Source organism: Sesamum indicum, linkage group LG6 (genome assembly GCF_000512975.1).
Source record: "Sesamum indicum cultivar Zhongzhi No. 13 linkage group LG6, S_indicum_v1.0, whole genome shotgun sequence".
Lineage (NCBI taxonomy): Eukaryota > Viridiplantae > Streptophyta > Magnoliopsida > Lamiales > Pedaliaceae > Sesamum > Sesamum indicum.
Window position 1 is genome coordinate 19,782,713 of NC_026150.1, and position 24,090 is coordinate 19,806,802.

At 34.0% G+C, this 24,090-nt stretch overlaps 2 protein-coding genes across 11 annotated transcripts in view; both read left to right on the forward strand.

Moving 5' to 3' along the window:
• The window catches only part of LOC105165173 (probable NAD(P)H dehydrogenase (quinone) FQR1-like 3), a 9,661-nt gene extending 263 nt beyond the window's left edge, over positions 1 to 9,398 (forward strand). Inside the window, exons 1-7 of one of the 10 annotated variants that reach the window (XM_011084086.2) lie at positions 4,154 to 4,303; positions 5,371 to 5,435; positions 6,506 to 6,562; positions 6,866 to 6,912; positions 7,024 to 7,117; positions 7,541 to 7,806; positions 9,014 to 9,398. In XM_011084086.2, the coding sequence (XP_011082388.1) occupies positions 6,887 to 6,912; positions 7,024 to 7,117; positions 7,541 to 7,806; positions 9,014 to 9,239 (612 nt within the window). In that variant the 5' untranslated portion in view covers positions 4,154 to 4,303; positions 5,371 to 5,435; positions 6,506 to 6,562; positions 6,866 to 6,886 and the 3' untranslated portion in view covers positions 9,240 to 9,398. Of the gene's footprint in view, positions 1 to 4,153; positions 4,304 to 5,370; positions 5,436 to 6,505; positions 6,563 to 6,865; positions 6,913 to 7,023; positions 7,118 to 7,537; positions 7,807 to 9,000 lie in introns of those variants that run through there. The other 9 variants (XM_011084088.2, XM_020694354.1, XM_020694353.1 and 6 more) reach the window with 9 other exon arrangements.
• LOC105165176 (non-specific phospholipase C1) lies at positions 18,574 to 23,823 on the forward strand. The gene is made up of 3 exons (XM_011084092.2): positions 18,574 to 19,855; positions 21,507 to 21,683; positions 23,330 to 23,823. The coding sequence occupies exons 1-3, from the start codon at positions 18,742 to 18,744 to the stop codon at positions 23,650 to 23,652; spliced, it is 1,614 nt and encodes a 537-aa protein (XP_011082394.1). The 5' UTR covers positions 18,574 to 18,741; the 3' UTR covers positions 23,653 to 23,823.

Here is a 24,090-nt window from a genome sequence, read left to right on the forward strand (position 1 = left end):
TGATTGCTTATCTCTTTATCCTATGGGAGATGCTCTCCTGGTCCTCTCTTGTATGTTTGTGAATTGCATGTACAGGTTTAAGGAGTTGTACTCCTATTTTGTTTGCTACCTTGAGTTTATGTCAAACTTGAGCAATGTTTTTATCTTTCTGTAGAAGTCCTGTCGCATCGGATGACGTGATACAGTTTTTTGCACATCAGGGCACGATTAATAGTACCAATATCTTTAAGTCCTAGTCCACCCTCCTCTTTCGGCTTACATACCTCTTTCCACGCTACTTTCGCACCCACTAGTTCCCGTGCCTTTCCAAAGAAAAGCCCACAGACGCTTCTCGATGTCTTTAATGACCCCTTTTGTCAATATGAATGCAGATGCCCAATAAACACTTAGAGCCATAAGAACGGATTTAAGAATTTGCACCCTCCTTACATATGGAAGTGCCAAGCCCTCCCATTCATTAATATGCTCATCAATCTTTATCAATAATGGTTGGTAGCCAAAAATAGATAACTTAGAAGATGTCAAAGGGAGACCAAGATACCTTATCTGGAGATGACCCTCCCATTCATTCACATCTTGGGCTGACCGAAAAATAATGAGATGACTCTTCTCAACGTTGAGTCGTAGCCCCGATCATGTAGCAAATCGAGCCAGCCCATCTTTTAAGACTCGAATAGAGTCTACATTGGCACGACAAAACAACAATAAATCATCAACAAAACCCAGCTGGAATACACATGATGCCTCAATGGAATGTGAACGTCAAATCCTGCTCAATCAGCTGCAAAAATCTCATATGAACCACTTCCATCGTGAGCACAAAAAGATACGGTGAGAGGAGATTAACTTGTCTTAGTCCCTAGCACCTGCAAAGAATCCATGTGGTTTTCCATTCATTCCGACCGAAAATGAGGGTGATGTGACACACTCTTCGATCCACCTGCTAAATGCCACGGGAAAACCAAATAACTGTAGAACCAATAACAAGAAGTCCCACTCCACAGTATCGTAGGCCTTCCGAATATCGACTTTCAAAGCACATCTTGGTGGCAGTCGGGTTTGGTCGTAACCAGTGAAAAGTTCCTGCGCTAACATAATGTTGTCCCCTATGCTCCGACAGGGGATAAAGGCAGCCTAGCAGGGACTAATAATCTTGTCTAATACCACACTCAATCTTTCGACAATGAGTTTTGCAATAATTTTATATAGTACATTGCAACATGAAATAGGACAGAAATCACCAACAATCATGGGGAGTGAACCTTGGGGATAAGCGCCAAAAGCGTGCAGTTGATTTGCTTAAGAAGCTTTCCCGTAGAAAAGAAATCCAACACCGTCTTCGTCACTTCCTGCCCCACCACCGACCAAGCGGCTTTATAGAATCCCGATGAGTAGCCATTCGGTCTCGGTGCTTTATCCTCAGCAATATCGAAAATGACATTTTTGACATCATCTGTAGTGAAAGGCTCAACAAGATAGGCAGCTTCCTCTTCTGTTAAAATATGTCGTGCCCAAGGCATAAGATACCGAAAATCCATCACCAGCTGACGCTTGTCCCCTCCTAACAAGAATTGGTAGTAGGAGACAAATTCATGAGTGATTGCAACTGTTTCCTTGTGTGTGACCCCTTGTGCATCATTAATTTGCAAGATATGTCGTGTTGTCCGTTGCCCAGAAATCTTGCGAAAGAATACTCGAAAGAATAACCATGACAGTCATGTGCACACGATGACTATATATTGGATCTATGCGAAAGGTGATTGTGCAACAGACATATGCCAATTGATGGAAGGAGAGTTGACCAAGAAATTGCACTTTTGGAAAGTGCAAGTTTGGCCGTAATTAGAACCCTTTCTATAAGGCATGATTTGATCATACTATATAGTTGAAGGGGTTACCTTATAGATGAGTAGAATGTATTATACACATTTCTAATTATCTATACAAGGTATATATATATATGTCTTTGTGTATAACTATTTAGAAAATAATTACACATAATAAACAACAACACATAGTGAGTGGTGTTGAGAACACACACTCTCTCCTCTCCTCTCTTCAATTCGGCCGCCGCCTCCTTTATCTCTTTTTGGGAGTTTGACTATGATCTCTTCTAGCAAAGGGATCAACGTCTGATTCATTGTGATATGGACTTTGCTTTGGAGGATTCCTATGTTGGGATCTTGAATTGAATGATTTTCGGTTGGAAACTTGAATTGAAAGAGGTATTCTCATTAAGTCTACGCATCTCTTTCGTTTTATAACCATAGCCTCGTATGAATATTTTATTCTCTATTTTCATACTACATCAAATGCTCGAGAACACCAAGGGCACACCCTTGGTACGTTGAGTTTACCTTTTTTTTTTCTTATTTATCTCTCGCTTCCGCTAGCGCGTCCCTGAGCGGATATGCTTGTTCCCTTCTATAGTTGCCTAGTTAAGAATGGGAACCGATGCCTAATCCTATGCCCTAGACCAACGCTTGGAGACAGTTGATAGGACCGTACTCATATGGATTCGGAACCTAAATGTTTACCCCATATTTCACCTAGTCTCTAGTGCCATGGATTATTGCTAGCACATGGTATCGGGCTATTTTCAGTTATAGGATAGTAAAAAGTAATTAATTAAATTGAATTTAATTAATTATGTTGGTCACAAATGCTGAAGTCTAACTGAGAGTAAACCTAGAGTGTGGTGTGCCGAATACTATTCTTAATCCCTATGCTTTTTTTAGGGAATACATCATAGGTGACTAGCTAAAGTGAATCATAAGTTATCTTCGTAATACTAGGTGTATCAATAGTGTCATCTTGGATTAAGAGTTCTAGCAATATAACTATATAGATATCAAACTTTAACTAAAATTGTATTGTAAGATTTGTTATAATTAGAACATTCACTTTAATCTTTTCTTTATGTTCATAAATGCTACGAGCCAGTACTTAATGTCAAACTTTATTAAAGTATTTAAAATACATGAGTTTTCATGAAGCTTACGAGAGTGAAAGTTGAAGTAAATGCCCCCTTCCCCCAAAGCAATCCACTTTCCACCCCTTCCCCAGGTGAACCCACCATCGAGGCCCTCTTCCCCTCACCTCTACCTTTTCTCTAGCTCTTCCTTGCCCCACATACACATACGGCAAAAGTATCTCGCATCCTCCCATTTAACTTTCATATTGAGACAAAACTTTTCTTTGGTTTTTTTGCGGCTAAACATACCTAATTGTCCTTCATCTATCTGATTTTTTTCATAAAGGAAATGATACACATAGTTTGTGGATAATTATTGCCCAATTTACCTTTGGCTTAAGTCAGTGCAAATCTTTATTGCATTCTCGTACTATACAAACTTTACATCAATGGATGATTAGTTTTTATATTTTCTAAATTAAAAAATATAATTAAATTATAGAGAAAAATACAAACAACCTCAATGTGATATTGCAAAAGAACAAATTACCTCGCTATAAAAGAAAAAATAACAATTTATCTTCTATATTTTTTAAAATAAATCAATTTACCTCTTTAGACATGAAGGTAAATAATTTTATTTTAAAAAATATAGGGGTAAATTATTATTTTTTCTTCGTAAAAAATAATTTGCTCATTTACAATATCATTAGAAAATAAATTGCTACTTGCCCTTAAATTATATATAATGATTTAAAAAATGAGGCCTCCTAATACACGCGTAGGTGTATGTTGAAGATTCTCTGTCGGGAAAAAGCATTAAAAAAACAAGAACCTGACATGCGAATCACCTGTCCTAAATATCGAGGGTACTGCAGAAAGCACATTTGCCAACTCAATTTCAATATTTTTATGCTTGCGAGCAAATAATTCCAAACGAAATGACTTGCTCTTATCTTTTCGTCTGTTGCACCACCCAAAAAAATAAAATAAAATGAACAGAAATTGAAACCACAGAACTTCTTTTGTATTCTTGTTCTTGCATCAATTTTTTCAATATCAGCCCTGTATTTCCTACCCTTCTTCAGGTCTGACAGAAAACTTGTCACATCCTCAAATTTTAGTACATAATTACCGATTATCAGCATAACAATATTGATAAATGGTGTGTATATATATTTAGTATCGAAATAGAAATTTATTTGACATGATAAATTCTTGAAAGTAATTGAAAATTTAGACAATAAAAATTATGGGGTTAAAAACACCCACTTGCATATATATATAGACAGTGGAGTGGTGTATAAAAACACCAAGTTATCTCTATTCTTCCTTTAGTGAAAGAACACTCTAACATCTCTTTGAAGAATCTCTCTGTAGCTGAATTTCGTAAGTATCTTGTTTAGTTATTGTCTGAATTTTGTGGAAAAATAAGATGTAAGATGAATCTAAAGAAAGCAAACTGATTAGGTTGGAAGAAAAGTAGCAGAAAACAATCTGTTCGATCAGCCTCTGTAAATCATGATTTTCTTGTGATATACCTGTCAAACTTTAGTGATTCTTGTTTCTATGAAAACTTTAGGGTGTCTACTAAACTTTGTAGTTTTGAGCAAAAGCCGAATCATTCGTTTTAAAGGGTAAATTAGAGATAATGTTCTGTTGCTCTGTTTCTGCGGCAAATCAGATAATCTGTACTAAAAGCTTTATAACCTGAGATATAATGGTTCAATTTGTATGATCATTTCCTAAACTGAAACTAGGAACCTACGAGATTATATTATGAAAATATGGTGATTGTTGGAAGAGTATATGAGTTTTGAGATAATTTTAAAGTAGTAGATTCGAATCTGTTTATGTTTAAACCAGGTTGTAATAAAACTTAAACAACTAATTATATATAAATCCAATTAGTATGATTCTTGTTGTAAATGAAACTAGAGACAAATACGAATATCTTATGTAAAAATTGCACTTTTATCAATTGTATTTCTATCTGAGAAAAATTTATAAATTGGAATAGAGATTCTGTCAAGGGAAAATCTAGTAGATCACAAAGACAGATTTTAATAAAATTAATTCTTGTGATTTAAAATACAAATCATATACCATTGGAAAGCTTATTATGTAGTTCATTATACTAAAAGTTTTTAAAGTTAATGATTGTAAATAAAGTTATGATTTAATTAGTGAGCAATGCTCATACCGTGAGGAGTAAAGATTCAGGGGCGGTAAGAGTAATTTTTAAAATATAAGCACTGATTTTAAAATATCAACATATACACTAATGGAAAGATAGTCGAGTCTACTTTATGTTAAAGAAAACAGAATAAAGATATGAGTTTTATAGAAGGAGATATTCAGAGATTAGTGATAAGTGTACGAATATGATCTAATGCTTTACGAAGAAACTGTAATGTTATAGATTGATTAATTATACATTTTATAATTCATTTTAGAACACAGAAACAATGCGCAGGACCGAGCACATCATTCTGCTATTCAAATAGTTGGGGAAAGTGAGGTAAGTATCGTTAATTGAATCTATATATATATATATATATATTTACTTATCTATCTGTGAACTTGATTAGAAATTGTTATGTGCTTAATTGGATTATATGGTTGTCTCATGAAATGGTTATTATATGTTTTGTCTATGGCTATGTAATACATTTGGTGAATAAAGTTGAATTACGGAGATTGATTGTAACATTATTCTAATTGATTGATTTTGTTATCAAATGAAAATGAATGATGGAGTTGTTGTAAATAATTGTGACACTATTCTATTTAAAGATTTGCCTGAAATCAAATTGTAAAGTTGCAAATGTACAGATGATACATTGAGATGAGTGTTGAACGGAGTTGATAAAACGTGAATGATTTATTGAGATGAAAAGATGGCTTATCTATTTTAGGTATATCCAATGGTTTACGATGATGTGATGTGATGTGATGTGATTGATGATGAGTTGTGTGCTGTCATGATGATGCAATATATGATATGAGAAAAATGAATATATAACTAGGTACCACGGTGCAAAGGGTATTGGGGTGTTCTGAGTAGCAGAGGAATATCCTATGTTGTTAGCTATACACTGGGGTGGTGTAGGGGTGCCAGGTTCGGTTGTGATGTCCTGTGCTAGAATTGTTACACACTTGGGGATATCACATACGATGGTTACTTTCTGCTGATGATTGTATGATATTGATTGAGATGATGAAAGCCGACAAAACTATTAAATATGATTCAGTTAGATTAAGCGGGCCCAAATGAAATAATTAATAATTATAAGAATTAAACTTCAATGATGTATAAATGATGTTGTGGATGGTGTTTGATTCTGATATTGGTTTCACATGATTATTGGCATTATTACTTCGTGATTTCATGAAATTGCGTAATATTGATTGATTGGTATCATTGAAATTGGTGTCTTGTGAGCACATAACAAATATTGGTTGATTGTGGTAGTGGAATGAAATTGGGTTTATGTTATACATGGCTATATATGTGTATATATATGTAAGTTAATTAGCTAATACTTACTAAGTTGACAACTTATCAAATTTGCCATGTGTTTCTTTTAGGAGATAGAAAGCAGTGACTCATCTAGTTAGACGGTCAATCAGTTGCCAACTTTATAGGTGGGTCAGCAGTGCCATCCTAAATCGTGAGCTCTAGTTATATGGAGACAAGAATACTAAATTGTGACTGAATTGGTGTTTTATATATTATAATAGTTAGAAACTTTGATTAAGTATGTAATTCGCTTGAGGTGTTTGTCAAATGTTGACTTTATCATCAATTGTTTCATTGAGATAATTATGAATTTATTAGAATAATTGGAAATGATTAAGGAAGGGGCATCACAAAACTGGTTTTCTTGTGTTCTGAACAAAGAAATCAATGTGTTTATTGCCTTCTTTACACTGAGTTCGTAATTTCAGGTATCCAAGAAGCAACTGATAATGCCCACCACGAAGGTCTACATAGTGTAAGTCAGGCAAAAGAACTTTTTCCTTTTTTGATAATTAACTGGGCTGGAGTATTTATATCTTAATCTTGTCGGGAATTGGTTTTAAGGTTATGTTTGGCTATGTTTTAGTTACTACTCCTTGTATGGACATGTGGAGAACATGGCAAGAGAAATACAGAAGGGTGCAAACTCAGTTCCCGGTGTTGAAGCATTACTTTGGCAGGTGATTATTTGAGTTGGGCTTCGGTTTCTTTCCTCCAAAGGGAGCTGAAATTGGAGAAGATGGTTGTTGTAGAAAAGGGCTTCAATTGGAATTGGAATTTGATGAAAGTTTTAAGTATTTCGGTGGACTTATTGAATTTCTTGATGTCAAAATACTATTTCGTAAGGTCAACTTTTGTGCTGATCAGTTGATTGTGTTAATTTGAATTTAGAGCACTTCAAATATTGATTGTTCATTCTTTATTTATTGCTAATTGGACTTTTGATAGTTGATATTTCTGATGCAATGCTATATGTAAAGATTGTTGATGGCCATTAATGATTACTTATTGATTGTTGATTAGCTTTTGATGATTAATATTTTTTGCTGTAACAAAAGCTTTAACCTTTTTTGTTATTGAGTGCTTGTTTCATTGCAAAGTAGGTACCTGAGACGCTGCCCGACCGAGTTTTAGAGAAGATGAAGGCTCCTGAAAAAGCTGATGATGTACCTGAGATTAGGCCTGAACAGCTTGTAGAGGCCGATGGCTTCATCTTTGGTTTTCCTTCCCGTTTTGGGGTAATGGCAGCACAATTCAAAGCCTTTTTCGATGCCACCTATGAAATATGGGCTACTCAAGCTCTTGCTGGGAAGCCTGCTGGGATCTTCTGGAGCACAGGTTTCCATGGGGGTGGACAGGAACTTACCGCGTAAGTTTTCCCTCTTCTGTGTTTGATATTGCAGCTTTGATTCTATTACAAATTTATATGTTTGCTTGATCACTGACTGATCTGTTGTGATCATTCATGAAGGGTTTTGAGACATTTTTATGTAGGTAGTATATGAACTTCGTCATTCTTGGTCCTTTATGAGACTCATTTCTTGGACTGAAATATAGTCTCTTTTGGTCAGCCGGCCCCTCTACTGCCCACATCGTTAGTTCAGTCCCTATTCTTCTCCTAATTGTTTCTCTGCAATTTCAAGATCTAACAGGAACATAGTGAATCTGCTTGCTCAAAATTGAAGCGTATTTATTGCTAGTCAATTTATTTGATGCTGACAAACATGCATGCAATTGCATTGTATGTTTGGTTATAAGATCAGTAGATTTTATCTGAGTTCATGACAACCTAAGTGTCCTTTATCCTTTATTTCTCCAGTCCCTGAGCTTATGAAGTCTCGTACCTGCAGTGGGCCAATTCTTTGACATCCCACCGTGCTATTCTTCAATAGAGCCTGCCAAAAAATACATCATGCCTGCTCATTGTAATTCCCAGTTATTCCTCCGAATCAGCCAGATATTCAGTTTGGTGGTTGAAGTTTGTCTCTCTTTTATAGTCTTGTGAGATTGTTACTGCAAAATTTACTTACAAGGAAATACAACTTTCCATCTCAGCAAGAGACGTGGTCAGTTCCCTTTTCTTTTCTTTTAACTGTATTTCTTTTTCTTCCGGTTCCAAGTTCTGAAATGTTCTTTGGATTGGATTTTCAATTCCAAATTCTATCTTGTATTCCATTGAACATATACACGCCACGTGTACGAAAATGCTTGACTATAAGCTTCATAGTGGTCAGTGATCAATCATCATTCTAACCAAACCCGACATGTGATCATTTACAATCTATTTCTACAAGTCAGCAGCAATGTCATTCTCTAAAACATTTGAAGTTCATAGCCAAGATGCTTCGCTCTTGGTGTGCCACAGATTGGTTCAATTTGCCTACCAAAAAGTATAGGAAGAAAACCTTCATTCGGAAATAATCTGCTTGAACATATTGTCTTGATCAATGAGAGATCAAGAAATCATCCTCCGTGCCCTTTGCACCCGCCATCTGGAGAAAACACACATTATTTACAATTTTCCTGATGTATATGTAAAAATGTGATTGATGTTGTGGCTTAGTTCTTACCTGCAGATTGACTGCCATAACACAACTAGCACATCATGGCATGATCTTTGTTCCTCTGGGCTACACGTTCGGCAATGGAATGTTTGAGATGGAACAAGTGAAGGGTGGATCTTCTTATGGCGCTGGAACTTATGCAGCAGACGGTTCACGTGAGCCCACAGAGCTCGAACTTCAGCAAGCCTTTCATCAGGGAAAGTACGTTGCTGAAATTACGAGAAAGCTGAAGACTTAAAATCTTCTATACTACAATGCACGTTTCAAGAATTATGATGATGACATTGTGCTAATATCTTTACCAAAAAAAGAAGGAACTAATAGCTTATAAAAGTTCATGATGTAAATGAAGCTTGAAATTTTGGAGTTCCTGTTGCACTGAAATGCCGGCATATAACTTATGTGATGTGAGATGTATGCAAAACCTGTTCTTAATCCAGTTCACCAATTTCTCCATATTTTGAGAAATCAGATTTTCACCTCGATTGTATAATTGAGGATGAATAGATAAATGAACAAACCCAAGACAATCCAGTTCTAATGGCAACAATGATTCTTGATGAAAACCATAACAGGATTTACGAAGATCATCAAAAGACCCAACAATTCTATGAAGACATTCTTGTCTCAACAAGATCTATTTTTATCCAAAATATGCCCCCAAAGGAGCTCCAGCCAACTCCTCATAAATTGGCTATAGAAAATTTTTCATAAATTCCATTCTTTCTTTGTCTGACTGGTGAAAAAGTCCCTATGACCTCAAAAATATTCCAAACAGAAAATATCCATTGATTTCATATTGGAATTACATCAAAGCCTTTCAATATTTTCTTATTAAAAAAAATGAGAAAAATACCATGTCTTTCTATTTTCTTTTTGGCACCAAAAATTCTCCAGAAAAAATCCCAAATTGGTTCGTGGATGGTGGTATTATTTTGGTCTGGAACCACAAATTCTTTCAAAACTGGTCAAAGAAGCATTCAAATTCTTCACAGAAAATTTCAAAATCAGTATGTTTTCAGGACATCTTCCCAACTTACTCAAATTGTACATCCAATTTAATTTGACCTGGATTCTGAAAATCGAACCCCAATTCAAACCCATCCAAACTGATGAAGATACAATCATATTTTTCTTAGGGAAAAAATATGTAAAATGGTAGGACAAAATGAATACAGAAATATTTGAACAAACAACAATTTTGGAGTGGTTCAAGCAAAATCCCACAATGTACAAAACATTAATAATTCTTGGCGAAGAAATCAATTCGGAGTAGGAACAATTTCTATTGAGGAAAAACAATTTGTCGGCAAGAATTGCCAAAGCAAAAAATGCAAAAAATTCTTGAAGAAATACAAAGTGACAAAGAAGACTCTCAATCGCCAATTCATCTCGGAGACGAAAGTGAAGATGATTGTTTTGGTATTTTTAGTCCAATTCCATAAAAGTTTAGTTTGATGTAACAAATTTCATTGTTGTAACAAATTCCATACAAATTGAAAATGATGTAATCATGATGAAATCATGAAGTAAAAAAAATCAAAAATAAAAAACCCAAAAATTTGTTTCAACTTTTGCAGACAACTTGCTGCATTATGGAGGTTTGATGGACAGCCACAATCAGCAAATAATTCAAGTGCATGATGAACATCAACCATTTCTATAAATAGAGGCATTTGTTGGAGAGAAAACTACAACTTATTTTTGAGAGCTTTTCTCACACACACTCACTAGCATTTGCTTCTTTCAAGTTCTTCTCTTGTTCTTCATCTCTTCTTCCAAGTTCTTTCTCATTCCTCTTGTATTTCATCACTTCTTATTTCATATTACAGAAATAGGATGCCTTGGATAATTAATATCTTTGTACATCTAATTGTTCTGTAAATTCTTTGTATACAAATTTTCGAAAATTCAAGTAAGTTTTCTTCCACTCATAATTGTCTTTAATTTCTGCTTCATTAAATATCCTTATTATAATTTCTATAATCTTTATATAATTTATTGCTTTATATAATTGATTGTCATATTCATTCTTTTAGATCTTTATATTTCCTTACATGATTTCAACTATGGTTGTTATATTCAAATTATTCTTGGTTTGTGATATCCTGGTACTGAATATATATATATATATATATATATATACACACGTAATCCCAACATCATAACAAGAACAATCAACAACACAAAATGAAACTATTCTAATTGGTTCTTACGTCATCCACATTTCATCTTTATAGCTTCCAAAAACATGACTTCTATTTTTACTCACAAATAAGGAGAAAACTACGTACTAATCCCACCTGATAGAAATGCACAACTTGGACCTAGTTCTCCTGAGTAGATACAGGAAAAATCTCCACCTAAAAAATGTTAGCAGAGGAATAAGTCTGCAACTCAATAAGAAAATAACTAATACTATTTATACATGTACGTGAAATATAGTCCAGATAAAACAAGATGAGCAATGTACGTAAAGTATAATCAATTTAGTTTCAACACAAATAAACTTTATCTAATACGCAGTCAACTCACAACAAAACAACCAATTAAACTCATCCTTTTTTAATCTGCTTACCAGAAGGTGATATAGTGTCTTTGTCCACCAGCCCAACCTCACTGTTCATTACATAAGTGAATCCCCTTGACATGTCACATAGGCTCATTAATCTAATTTCACATCATAGTTCTTTCAGTTTACATCAAAGCTCTTTTCATGTTGCATCATAAATTTTTTCTTTTAATTTCGCCATATAAGCTATTCAACAATATCAAGGGGTATCACATCATAGTTATATTCAATTTTCATCACTCCCTCATTTCCACATATCACCGTTTTTATAAGCAATTAGTACCGTAAAACCACATATTGACATACTTTCATTTGCAAGCACAACAATACGTCATTCAACAAATATAATATTTTATTGTATTTTCTCATTTTTACGTACACAATATCATCATTCAAATTAAATCATCCACCATTTATACATTTTCAAATAAATAAGCTTCGGCACGAATCACAGATTTATATAAAAGTAATACCACAAATAAATAAAATATATATAGATAATACTAATTATTTACTTATCTTGATCTTACAACGCTTTAATTATCAAATAGACAAATTGTTCAGTCCCTTCACTGTATCTTCAAATTCTATAATGAGTTGTAGTTCATATAATTAATATATCAATAATATCGTAATTTCTAAATATAATATTAAATATTATTCATATAATTTTTAATTATTTTTTAATATTATATTTCCATCGAAATATAAATCTTTATTTTATTATTTTCTAACTAACTAAACTTTCTAAACTTTTCAGGTTTATATTTAATTTATCAACCAGTTCATAAGAATTCATTTACACAAAACTCTTCATAGTTTTATAGCTACCGTTATCAATAATATCCTAAAATTCAATTATTACGAGAATCATATTTTTTTTAATAAATATAATATTTTTTAAATAAAATTTTCTAATACTTTTTTAAATATAATTTCTAAATATTGTTATGAATTTTCTATCAATTTCTCACACTGTCGAATTTAATTGAACACCAGTACTTATAATTAACCATTTGGTCAAAAGGTCCGATGAAATTGAGTAAATTAATTATATTAATGATTAAATCTAACAAATTTAGTAATTAATTTATTTACTATAATATTTTTATACCAAATGTGATATTTAATTTGACACTAATTCAAATAGCCAAATTCATAAAATTTTTCGACTAAATATTAGATCAAATAGTATTTAAATTACATTTAGTAAAGAAACTAATTAAATGATATAATATACAAATTAGTTAGTAATTTACCATTAATTACTTACCCGTCTCTGAAATGATTGTGTGTATCTAATTTGTATACAAACAAAATTTCGATGTAAATGTATGTATATAAGTACGGTAAAGATTATTCAAACCATTAAAACTATTGGTACAAGTATAGGTCGACACGTGCTCTTGAGGCCCTCCTTTATACATGTATTTATTATCTATATTATTTTTTTTGTAACTTTTGTTCAAATTGCAATTTGGTCCCTTAAGTTTTTAATTTACATAATTAACCCCTAGAAACTTTTGAAAGTTTCGATCAAGTCAATTAAAATTCTAATATATTCAAATTTCAGCCTATAATTTATTTATAATTAAATCTAAACTTTCTTAAGGATTATCAATTCGTATCTCAATTATATATAAAATTCCTGACGCCACATCATCCAATAAGGGCGAAGGTAGAAAAATTTCATACTCTTTAGGAACAAAAAGGTGAGATTTAATGGAGATTATAAAAAGTTAAAGTAGTAGAAAGACCCGAGCAAGGGCAATTATAGCTTATGGTTTCTCAGAAAAGATATATGCGTTCTCATGTCGCATAGTAAGAATTTCTAATTCTTCACCCTTAACAACCAGAGCGGTATTCTGTTCAATATAAAGATAGGCAATGTCCTCAGGGTCAGACCTAACTCTAGGAAGTATGTCACCCAAAGTCCTTTCTCCAGAATTACTAGGAGAATCCATCAATCAACCAAAATACTACAAACTAACAGAAGAAAGAAGGAAAGTAACAAAATTGCAGAGATTTTTAGGGTAGAAACATTTTTGTGAATAGACAAAAACCCTTCAATAAAAACAGGAATGTTGTAGAAGAAGATGAAATGTTACTTTGTAGTTAAGTCCTGCTATATAAAGCTTACCATGCCAAGTGCGGGAATCGAGAAAGTCATGTCGCCTCCTATTGGCTACAAACTCACCGTAGCCATAGGAAATTGACAGGTGTAAGGACGCGATCAATGGCATGCGACAGTTACAGAATACATCTCAAATTTTGTAAGGCTTGAAGGTCATTCTAAACTCACTTATGAACTTTCACATCTCCTTCACTTGATAAGTGGGGGGACTTCTGATGTGGACATATTTGTGACGATACTTTAGAGACCATCAAAAACTGACAAAGACCTTAATACTCAGGAAATCATAAATCTGTCAAAAGACATTTAGGAACAGTATCTGTACCCAGGTTTATTTCACTAAGTACCTAAGGTATTCAAGAGACCTTCGTACTTAGCGACAATAACAGGCGTCTTTCAATGACAAAAAGACTACCTTGTTTGCCAAGACCATTACCTGTCACTGTTCAACTCTGGTATGTACAGCTCACTGCACACCGTGCATCATATTCTAAATCAAAGGTCCACATGAAATCATACAACCTAATTGGCATGTGTAAATATTGACTCTCTCACATCAGGTATAACTTTTGCTACCCCAACTCTTGATCTTGAACCCTAGACTATCTTGATCATCAGAGAGCCATCACTAGAACTGCTTTTAGCTTGGCCTAATGTTGTCTTTTTTTGCAAGATTTAACACAACCCTGATAGCATATTTGGAGTATTAGAGCAATACAGACCTAAACACTCACTATACATATACAGATACCTTGCTGTTATTTTTAAGTACAACAACGTGCAAGTACTAGTGATTGACCATGACTACAAGATAAAATCTTATTAACTCACACTATTATCCCATCCCACATGCACCACCATGATGAGACTAGGATTTAGTCCTTAGTTTGCTGAATTTTTCGAAGACTTTGTGAGAGTATAAAAATATTTTGAGACCCTATGAACTTTTCAAATTAGATTTTTCAACGTAAAAGTGAATACCACAGTATACCAAATACAAAAGGCAAAAACTTTTTAAATAGTTATAAAGAATTTGACAGTTGTACGAAATTAAATGATTTATCAAATTCTCATAATCATCATAATAAATCCTTGATAAATGGGCTACAAAATTAAAAAATATAATGATCAAATACTTATTAAATCTCATAAAATCACAATCGAGATATTATAATAATGACTCGTAAACCTCAAACAGATATTAAATTAAATTGACACATCAAGTTAAAATAAAACATTAAAAATAATTTGACAATTTAAGAAAAAATTAAAACATATTTCCAACAATAACACACTGTCGCTTGCTAAAATCCATATATATATTTTCAAAAAAAAAGTAAAAACAAAAACTAATTAACTATAAGTTTATTATACATGTGACGCCCCAAAAATTATAATATATAATTGGGGGATTAATTGATAAATTTTTATAAAATTTAGTTAATTAGTAAATAAATTATGGGTCATAATTGGAATATAATAACACTTGAATGAATTAAATTGGAGTTCGTTATAATATTTTGGGACAATTTATATTAATTAAGAAAATAGAAAGGACCTAAATGGTATTTTGAGAAAAATTTAATTAAATAAATAAAATAATAATAATATTATATATAAAAATAATATGTATATATATACATATATACATATAGTAGGAGAGAGAAAGAGTTGAGAGTGGGAGGTGGGGCCACCACCCACCGCCTCACTTTCCTCTTTCTTTTTAATTGGTTGTTTGTTGTTGTTGTTGTTCTTAACACATACACACAAATAAACACAACACACACATTGCACAACACACACACACGAAAGGAAAAGAAAGAAAGGAAAAGAAGCAGAGGTACGCAGAACTGTAGTTTTAATTTTATTAATTTATATAATTATATTATTTAATTAGTTTATTTACTAAATGTTGTTTATACTAAGTGATGCACTATTTAATCGGAGTATTTTATGAGTTTGACTATTTAAAATAGTGTCGAATTAAATATTAAATTGGATATAAAAATGATATTGTTGGTTAATTAGATTATTAAATGTATTAGATTTGAATGTTGCTATAACCATTTTATATAATTCCATCGGAATTGTTAACCAAATACGCAATTCTACATATTGTTATTTAATTAAAGAATATAATAGCGAGAAATTGATAGAAAATTCATAGAAATATTCCGAGAATTATATTTAATAAATGGTATGTTAATAAAGAGGAAAAATGAAAATTTGTACTTTGATAGAAGTGGAATATTAAAAAATTAGTAAAAATTGTACGAATAATATTTAATATTGTATTTAAAAGAAATTACGATATTCTCGATAGATTAATTGTATGTGGTATAACTCATTATAGGATACGGGATGAGGTGAAAGGACCGACAATTAGCGATTGAGTAAAAAGAAACGTTGTGAGGTTGAGATAAGTAAATAATTAGCATTATCTATATATGCTTTCTGTATTTGTGGTTTTACTGTTATATGAATTTGTGGTTAATTAGCATTATCTATATATGCTTTCTGTATTTGTGGTTTTACTGTTATATGAATTTGTGGTTAATGCTGTCATTGATTTGTCTAAAAGTATATAAGTGATGAATGATTTGATTTGATTGTCGATATTGTGTACGTGGAATGAGGAAATACGTTGAAATATTATGTTTGTTGTTTGATGTGTTGTGGGTGTCTGAAAATGAGAATGTAATGATATATTGTTTTACGTTACTAGTTGCTTACAAGAATGGTGATATGTGGAAATGAGGGAGTGGTGGAAATTGAATATAATTGTGGCGTGAATACCCCTTGACGTGTTGAAAAGCCTATAAGGCGAAATGAAATGAAAAGAGCTTTGATGCGATATGAGAAAGAAATGAAATGAAAAGAGCTTTGATGCTATATGCAAAAAAAGATGTGATGTGAAAAGAGCTATGATGCGAATTGAAAGAGCTATGATGCGAAATGAGATTGATGAGCCGGCTGTCAAGGGGATTCACTTAAATTTATATGACGGTGAGATTGAGTTGACGGGAAAAACACGATATCACCTTCTGGTAAGCAAAACTAGGAAAAATAGAGTTTGGATTGATTGTCTTATTATGAGATAGTCATGTGGTGTAATAAAGTTGATTATGTTGGAATTAAATTGATTGTATTCCATTCGTGTTGCTTGTTTATCTTGTTTGGGCTATGGTTGACATGCATATATAGATAGGACTGGTTATTTGCTTACTGAGTGGCAGACTCATCCCTCTGCTGACATTTTCTTTCAGGAAGGTATCTGACTGTTGAAGAATAGGTCTACGCACTATACTCAGTCAGGTCGGGCCAGTATGCTGTTTCTCCTTTTTGTCAGCTAGAGTACGAATCTTATTTTGTTTGTATAAAGAGAACGTAGGAATGGAGATTAACTGTGGTGGACTACTCGAGGTGTTTGATTTGTATATATGATGTTGTGGGTTGCTTATGTTGTTATGACGTTGGGGTTACGTATTCATATGGATTAAATTATTATATGCATTTATATATATAAACACATGGATTACTATAAGTATGACATTTAGGGTAAATATAGCCCTTGTAGCGAAGGGGGTGCTACAATACAATTTAAATTTTAAAATAATACAACAGCCCGAACATCATATGTCAATGGTTTACCCACCGTAAGAGTTGTTGCCCCTACAAGTTGACAACTTCCTCAAACATTTCAAAGACAAACATTGCCATTTTATCAGTCAGCAAAGTGAGACCTCATCCATATGAACTTCTCCAATATAGTAAAAAATATTACGGGAAGGTGATTTCATGCACTTGAATTGAAATTAAATTTTAGAATAAATTACATTCACGTCTTATAATTAAATTTAATTATATAAAAATACATTTTTTGAGGCCGTAGTTATAATTATAAATTATATACTTTTTATTTAATGAACAAAATTTTATACATACACCACAAAAAAATGTAAGGGTATTCTAAAAATAAAAAGTATTTGTGTAATTAAATCTAATCGTAAAAATTGTCGATGTAATTTATACTGAATTTTAATAACTTATCTTAAAACTTTGAAGTTTGGCTCTTTTTTTTACGAAGATGAGTAACCATAATTAATTTTAATTTCACCAGAAAATATGCCTTTTTTCACGGAATTACGAAATTATTAAAAGTATGGGAGATATTATTTTTAGGTACGAAAATATTTATCTAAGAACACTTGTAAATTAAGTTTGATAAATTAAGATATACAACATATTTATATGAGAATAAGCGTTGAGAATAAAACTACAAAACAGACTAAAACACTTTAATACATATAGAGATGACTTTTAAGACTGTATTTCTGAAAAAATAATAAAGAAAATATGTTGTCAGAAAATATTTACGTTCAAAAGGATGAAAGTAAATACTAAAATTTTATGGGGGGCGATTGCAAACATTTGAAATAAATGTTTACAAACTTAGTTTTGAAAATAAAGTGAAAACATTATTTTTTATTTACAAAGTTTGCTTTTGTACTACTTAAAGTAAGATGATTTAGTACTTAAGAAAATTTAATTAACGAATCATAGTTAGATGGATAATTTGAGGCCCTGTGATCAGAAAATTTTGAGTTCGAGTCCGATTATTGTGAATATTGGTTTGTTGCAGTTATAATTATTAGTTTGTTGTAATAATATTTCTGCTTAATTCACATTCAAAAAAAAATCTTAAATAATTTCTTATCAAAGTTTACAATTTATTTATAAAATTATTAAACTATTTCTCAAATGTTTTAAATTCATTTTTTTTGTTTTTCAAATTTCACTTTATCTTCGAACTCTCTCAATTTTTACATAATATTTTAAATTTTATTCCCAGCGTAAAAGCAACATTGAAAGCAAAGACATTGGTCAGCGAAACAAGTTATGAGATGATCCTTCAGTATATGCCTGTAATTGTAGCATTCTTCTTCTACTACTCTATATATTCGCATCATTCGTCGTGAATGACCCGGTTTCCTTCGTAAATCCACCTTCCTCCGCCGTCGTCGCCACCGAAAGATGGGTTTTTTCCGGCGTACCCACTTGCTTATTATCGTCTTCATCTATCTCCTATTATTCCCCTCCGTTTCTCGCTCCTTCCCCTTTCCTAGAAAATCCAAACACAAAATCCAGGGGCCCATTAAAACCTTTGTGGTTTTGGTGATGGAAAATCGCTCCTTCGATCACATACTTGGATGGCTGAAGAGAACTCGTCCCGATATCGACGGCCTTAGCGGCGGCGAATTCAACAGGGTCAACGCCTCCGACTCCACCTCCCCTGCAGTGTCAGTCTCTGATGACGCTTTTTTTGTTGACTCCGACCCGGGCCACTCTATCCAAGCCATCAGGGAACAAATATTTGGATGCAACGATACGTCGGTGAACCCGGCTCCAATGAGCGGGTTCGTGCAGCAGGCTGAGAGCATGGGGGTTGATGGGTTGTCGAAAACCGTGATGAGCGGGTTCAAACCGGAGTTGTTGCCGGTTTACGCTGAGTTAGCAAATGAGTTTGCGGTTCTGGACCGGTGGTTTGCGTCGGTGCCGGCATCGACTCAGCCGAACCGGTTCTATGTTCATTCGGCCACCTCGCACGGCGCCTCCAGTAACGTTAGGAAAGACCTCATCCATGGATTCCCACAGAAGACGATTTTTGATTCGTTGGACGAAAATGGCCTTAGTTTTGGGATTTATTACCAGAATATTCCTGCTACTCTGTTCTTCAAGAGCCTGCGGAAGCTCAAGCATATTACCAAGTTCCATGACTATAAGATGAAGTTCAAACTTCACGCTAAGATGGGGCAGCTCCCGAACTATGTTGTAATCGAGCAGCGGTACTTTGACGTGGATCTGTTCCCAGCAAACGATGATCATCCATCCCATGATGTGGCTCTGGGGCAGAGGTTTGTGAAGGAGGTGTATGAGACACTTAGGGCGAGTCCGCAGTGGGAAGAGATGGCGCTTCTGATCACTTATGACGAGCATGGTGGGTTTTACGATCATGTGCCCACCCCGGTTTCTGGGGTGCCCAATCCAGATGGGATCATCGGCCCTGACCCGTATTACTTCAAGTTTGATAGGCTCGGTGTGCGAGTACCCACATTCTTAATTTCACCCTGGATCGAGAAAGGCACTGGTATGCATCGTTTACTATTTCAGATATGTCTATAGCTGCTTATGGTTTGATCAAAATGGATGATTCAATGCCTATAATTTGCTGATATGTTTATGGGAGATAGTTAGTTCCTTCTTTTCATGTAGACAATTTTATTGTTATGAAAAGTTCGCTGAATAAGCCTTGGAAAAATTTAAATAATTGGGAGGAGATTGTGGTTTGTCAGAATGTTTTGGCTGTGCATGCAAGCAAAAGATTTTGGCATGAGGTAGTTGCAATGGGAAAATGGATTGTTCTGGGGATATTAAAGTTAGCATGGTGCTTTGGTGCTGAGAAGACGATGTAGTCAAGATCTCTCAAGAAGGTTATGAATCATCCTGTTTTTGGAATTGAATGATGAGTTGACTAAATTTTACTGCAATCGGGTAAAAATCCACTTATATTTTCACTATAGTTCATGTAGCTTTGGCACTACTAATTGTTGAAGCTCTGCATAATGCCATGGATCCTGTCGATTGATGTTAAATTATATGGTAGGTGAAACTCTGAATTCGCTTTTGGTTGGTTCACTTTTACCATTGGTTTTGTAATTACATAACCTGCTAGACATGTTAAGATCCAATTCAAGTCCCTTGATGTACTTCTGGTTACTATTTCTCCTCGACAGTGTCAATGGCTCCTTCTTGTTGGACATCAGATATTAAAATTTCTTTGTTAGTATAACTATGCTGATCCATTTTCTGTAACTTAGAGAACCTGTAAATGCATGTTCAGATAGGAACATTGTGATGCATATGTAGGGACTGTATAACAATGGACTCAAACAACGAACATTCTGATTTTGCATTGGTATAAAAAATCCATTGTAAAGCCTGTTGCTTGTATTAAAAGAAGTTTATTCCCCTGATGTTCGACTGTATAATGAGAATACCGTCAAAGTTGTCCCACGACTATTCTGTATAAGATTAAGAATTGTCGGGCTTTCCAGTTTCTTGAGAGTATTTCTGAATCATGTTCTCTTAAAAATGAGAAATTTTCAGAAAGAAATTTTACTAACACGGAGAAGCTTCCTAAATCCATTAGAGAATTTGGAACTGTTCCAAATGGAAACATGGCTCACGGAAGATCGACGATTTGTGAAACTTCAGTTTATCTTGTCCTTGTTTTCAATGGATATCAAAGAGTGATGGGTGGGTAACTTTGAAGTCAGAGCTCTTTAATTTTTTTTCTATGGATCATTGATTAAACTAAAAGTATAATATCATGGAAATTGCTCGTCTTTGGATTGGGAATTGCCCCCGCCATATTCCTTTTGAGGGCGACACTGCAACCAATTAATGGACTGTTGCCAGACTGCAAACATACATTCACCTCACTTTGTTATTAGCATAAAGAGAAAGTTCCAGTCTTGCTTCTTTTCTCTTCTCTAGGATGACCAACTTGACATATATTTTCATTTGTTGGATGAAGTACGGTTTTGAGGACAATCTACAGCTTAGTGTGAAAATGATTTATGAGTACTTCTGACTTGCATTCTTTCTATATAAAGTGGAATTGGATTTTATCTGAACTGAGGCATCTTCTTTTCTATCGGAATGTATTTGATTTTTCTCTCTTTAAGACATTATCCTCTGGCTCCTTTTCTGCCCTGATTCAATTTTTTTTCCTGCAGTCATCCATGAACCAAGCGGGCCAACCCCATCTTCACAATATGAACACTCGTCAATACCTGCTACTGTGAAGAAGCTTTTTAATCTTCAATCAAACTTCTTGACTAAAAGGGATGCATGGGCTGGTACCTTTGAGAAATACCTCTACTTGCGTGATACTCCTCGAGATGACTGTCCAGGTATGCATTTACCTTGCAAAGTTGTTAAAAAAGTAACCTATTCTCTTAAAATAAGCTCTCTCTGTGTTACAATTGACCTCTGCTATATTGTCCTTTGTATATGCACTGGGTACTGTTGTTGAAATGGTTTTGACTTAAAAGTACTCCCATGGGTTAAGGTTTGTTAGTATCATGTATATGTTCTACTTTGCAAAATTTTCAGAACCAAATATGAATTAGCAGGGAACTGGCAAGTTACAAAATTATCTTAATAGACTTATCAAATGGCTTAGGAGTTCCCAAAGGGGGACAGAGTTTGATTGCAACATTTGTCCTGAGGTTATAGCTCAAGAAAGAGATAAATTGAAGGTATCCTTATTGTAGATGTAGTCTTATAGTTCTGTTGTGCCAGACCAATCAATGTTCATTGATCATATTATTGCCTTGTGCTTCATCTGACATGTTAAGAGTTCTTTGACTGAAATTCGGATAATTAATGGGGGAGAAAGGAGAGCAACTGGGTTGAGAGGGGAAACTTTTCTTTTTCGAATAGAGATCTTTGTCTCTTGAATGTTTAATAAGGGTAGAAAGTTAACACTATCCAGTCCCCAAAGGTTTCTACTCAGGACCTATTCCTTGCATTTACATTAATGTTATTATTAAGAACTGTTTGGACTACACTCTGCTGTCTTGATTGTCAGCATAAAGTTGATAATAGTAAGATGCATCTGCATGTAAGCTGAGATAAAAAAATTAACAACCACAATCATGTGGTCTCGGTAAATGTGGTATTGAATATTATGATGCTTTTGGGTCTATATGACTAGCACTGGTATGTGAATCAACAGCTGATAAGTGCGCTGATTCATACTAAATTCTTGTTGTGACTATATATAACTCTTGAGATTAGAGCAGAGCTATCATATCAAATAGAAATGGTGCTGGCAGATTTTTATTCACTAGTGGTGCTCTATGGTGCTTCAGCAGAGACTGAGAACTGAAAGCACAAAGAAGTTCTTTCCATTCTGGGAACAAATAATTTTGTAATGTCGTGAAGTTCTGTTCTAGGGTCGATAATTGTTGTTTTGTCCACTTGACCAGTATGCACTAGTTCAACAATTTTCTAGTTATGGGGAGAAATGATTGCCTTTAAACTCAACATCTAGTCCCACATCAAATAGCATGTCTCAAGTAGTGTGAGTCTTTGTTGTCTGTTTTTCAACATCCAGTTTAGCATATTTGACTTGTAAGCTAGTTCCTTATATCCCCGAGGCTAGTGGTGTTACTAGGTCCTTGGGGCCACACCCTGTGGTGTTATTTATTTTTGACGAGCTTGGATTCGGACAGGGGGCATTCAGAATTTAAGCTCATCAAAGTAAAAAGGAAAGTTAATGAGTAGCATACTGCACATGGAGCATGCGCAATGATGTCAAATTATTAACAGGGTCTTTGTATCAGTTTGCGGTTGTCAACGAACATTAACATTCTTTTGGCTCAAGTAGCTGTCCTAGCTGCATTAAAGGAGCTAGTTGTACTCGCGAATAGCTGAATTTCATTTCCCCCAGTTTTCTAGTTCTCTTTTATACTTTTGAGTTAATTTTGCAATTGTATCAAGAAGGCAACTTGCTTGATTCTAATCAGGATTTGAAACTTGAATTGTTGTCCAGAGAAACTCCCAGAAGTTAGGACCACATTAAGGCATACGGGACCGAAGGAAGATGTTAAACTCTCTGAATTTCAAATCGAACTGATTCAGCTAGCGTCACAGCTCAACGGTGACCACATCCTGAACACCTATCCTGATATTGGAAGAAGTATGACTGTCGGTACGGCTAATCGGTATGCTGAGGATGCAGTTAAACGATTCTTGGAAGCTGGAAGGGCGGCTTTGAAGGCTGGAGCAAACGAGTCGGCGCTCATCACAATGAGACCCTCCCTCACCAGCAGAACTGCGGAAGAGCAGTACAGTCGCGGCCATGAATCCTTCTGATTGTTTACTGCTACTTATTGTGTATATAAATTTTGAATTGGGGAATGTATATATGTTCAAATTTCCAAAGGACTTGTCTAAATAGACAGTAACAGTTGTTTGATTGTTGCCCCATAATTAAAAATATTACCCTACATATATAATTATGGATTTCACCTTTTGGTACTAAAAGAGGTGGTTCTTACTTTATTTTTTGGTGAGCAGAAAATGAGCACATTACTTTCTTATGAAAAAATTATAATTTATCCCTCTATACTTTTTAAGATGAAGCAATTTACCTCCTTATACAGAGAAGTAAATTGCTTCATTATAAAAATCATTAGGGGGTAAACCACTATTTATTTTTTTTATAAATAGGTAATTTGCTCATTTGTAATATCACAAGAGGGTTGCTTGCATTTTTTCCCTTTATTTTTTGGTTACTTATTTATGTAGTAG

Bases quoted from the DNA above. Each gene is read 5' to 3' on its own strand.
- LOC105165176 (XM_011084092.2), top strand. From the start codon at position 18,742: ATGGGTTTTTTCCGGCGTACCCACTTGCTTATTATCGTCTTCATCTAT. The intron at 19,856-21,506 runs GTATGCATCGTT...TTTTTCCTGCAG, and splicing joins CTGGATCGAGAAAGGCACTG to TCATCCATGAACCAAGCGGG. The intron at 21,684-23,329 runs GTATGCATTTAC...ATTGTTGTCCAG, and splicing joins TCCTCGAGATGACTGTCCAG to AGAAACTCCCAGAAGTTAGG.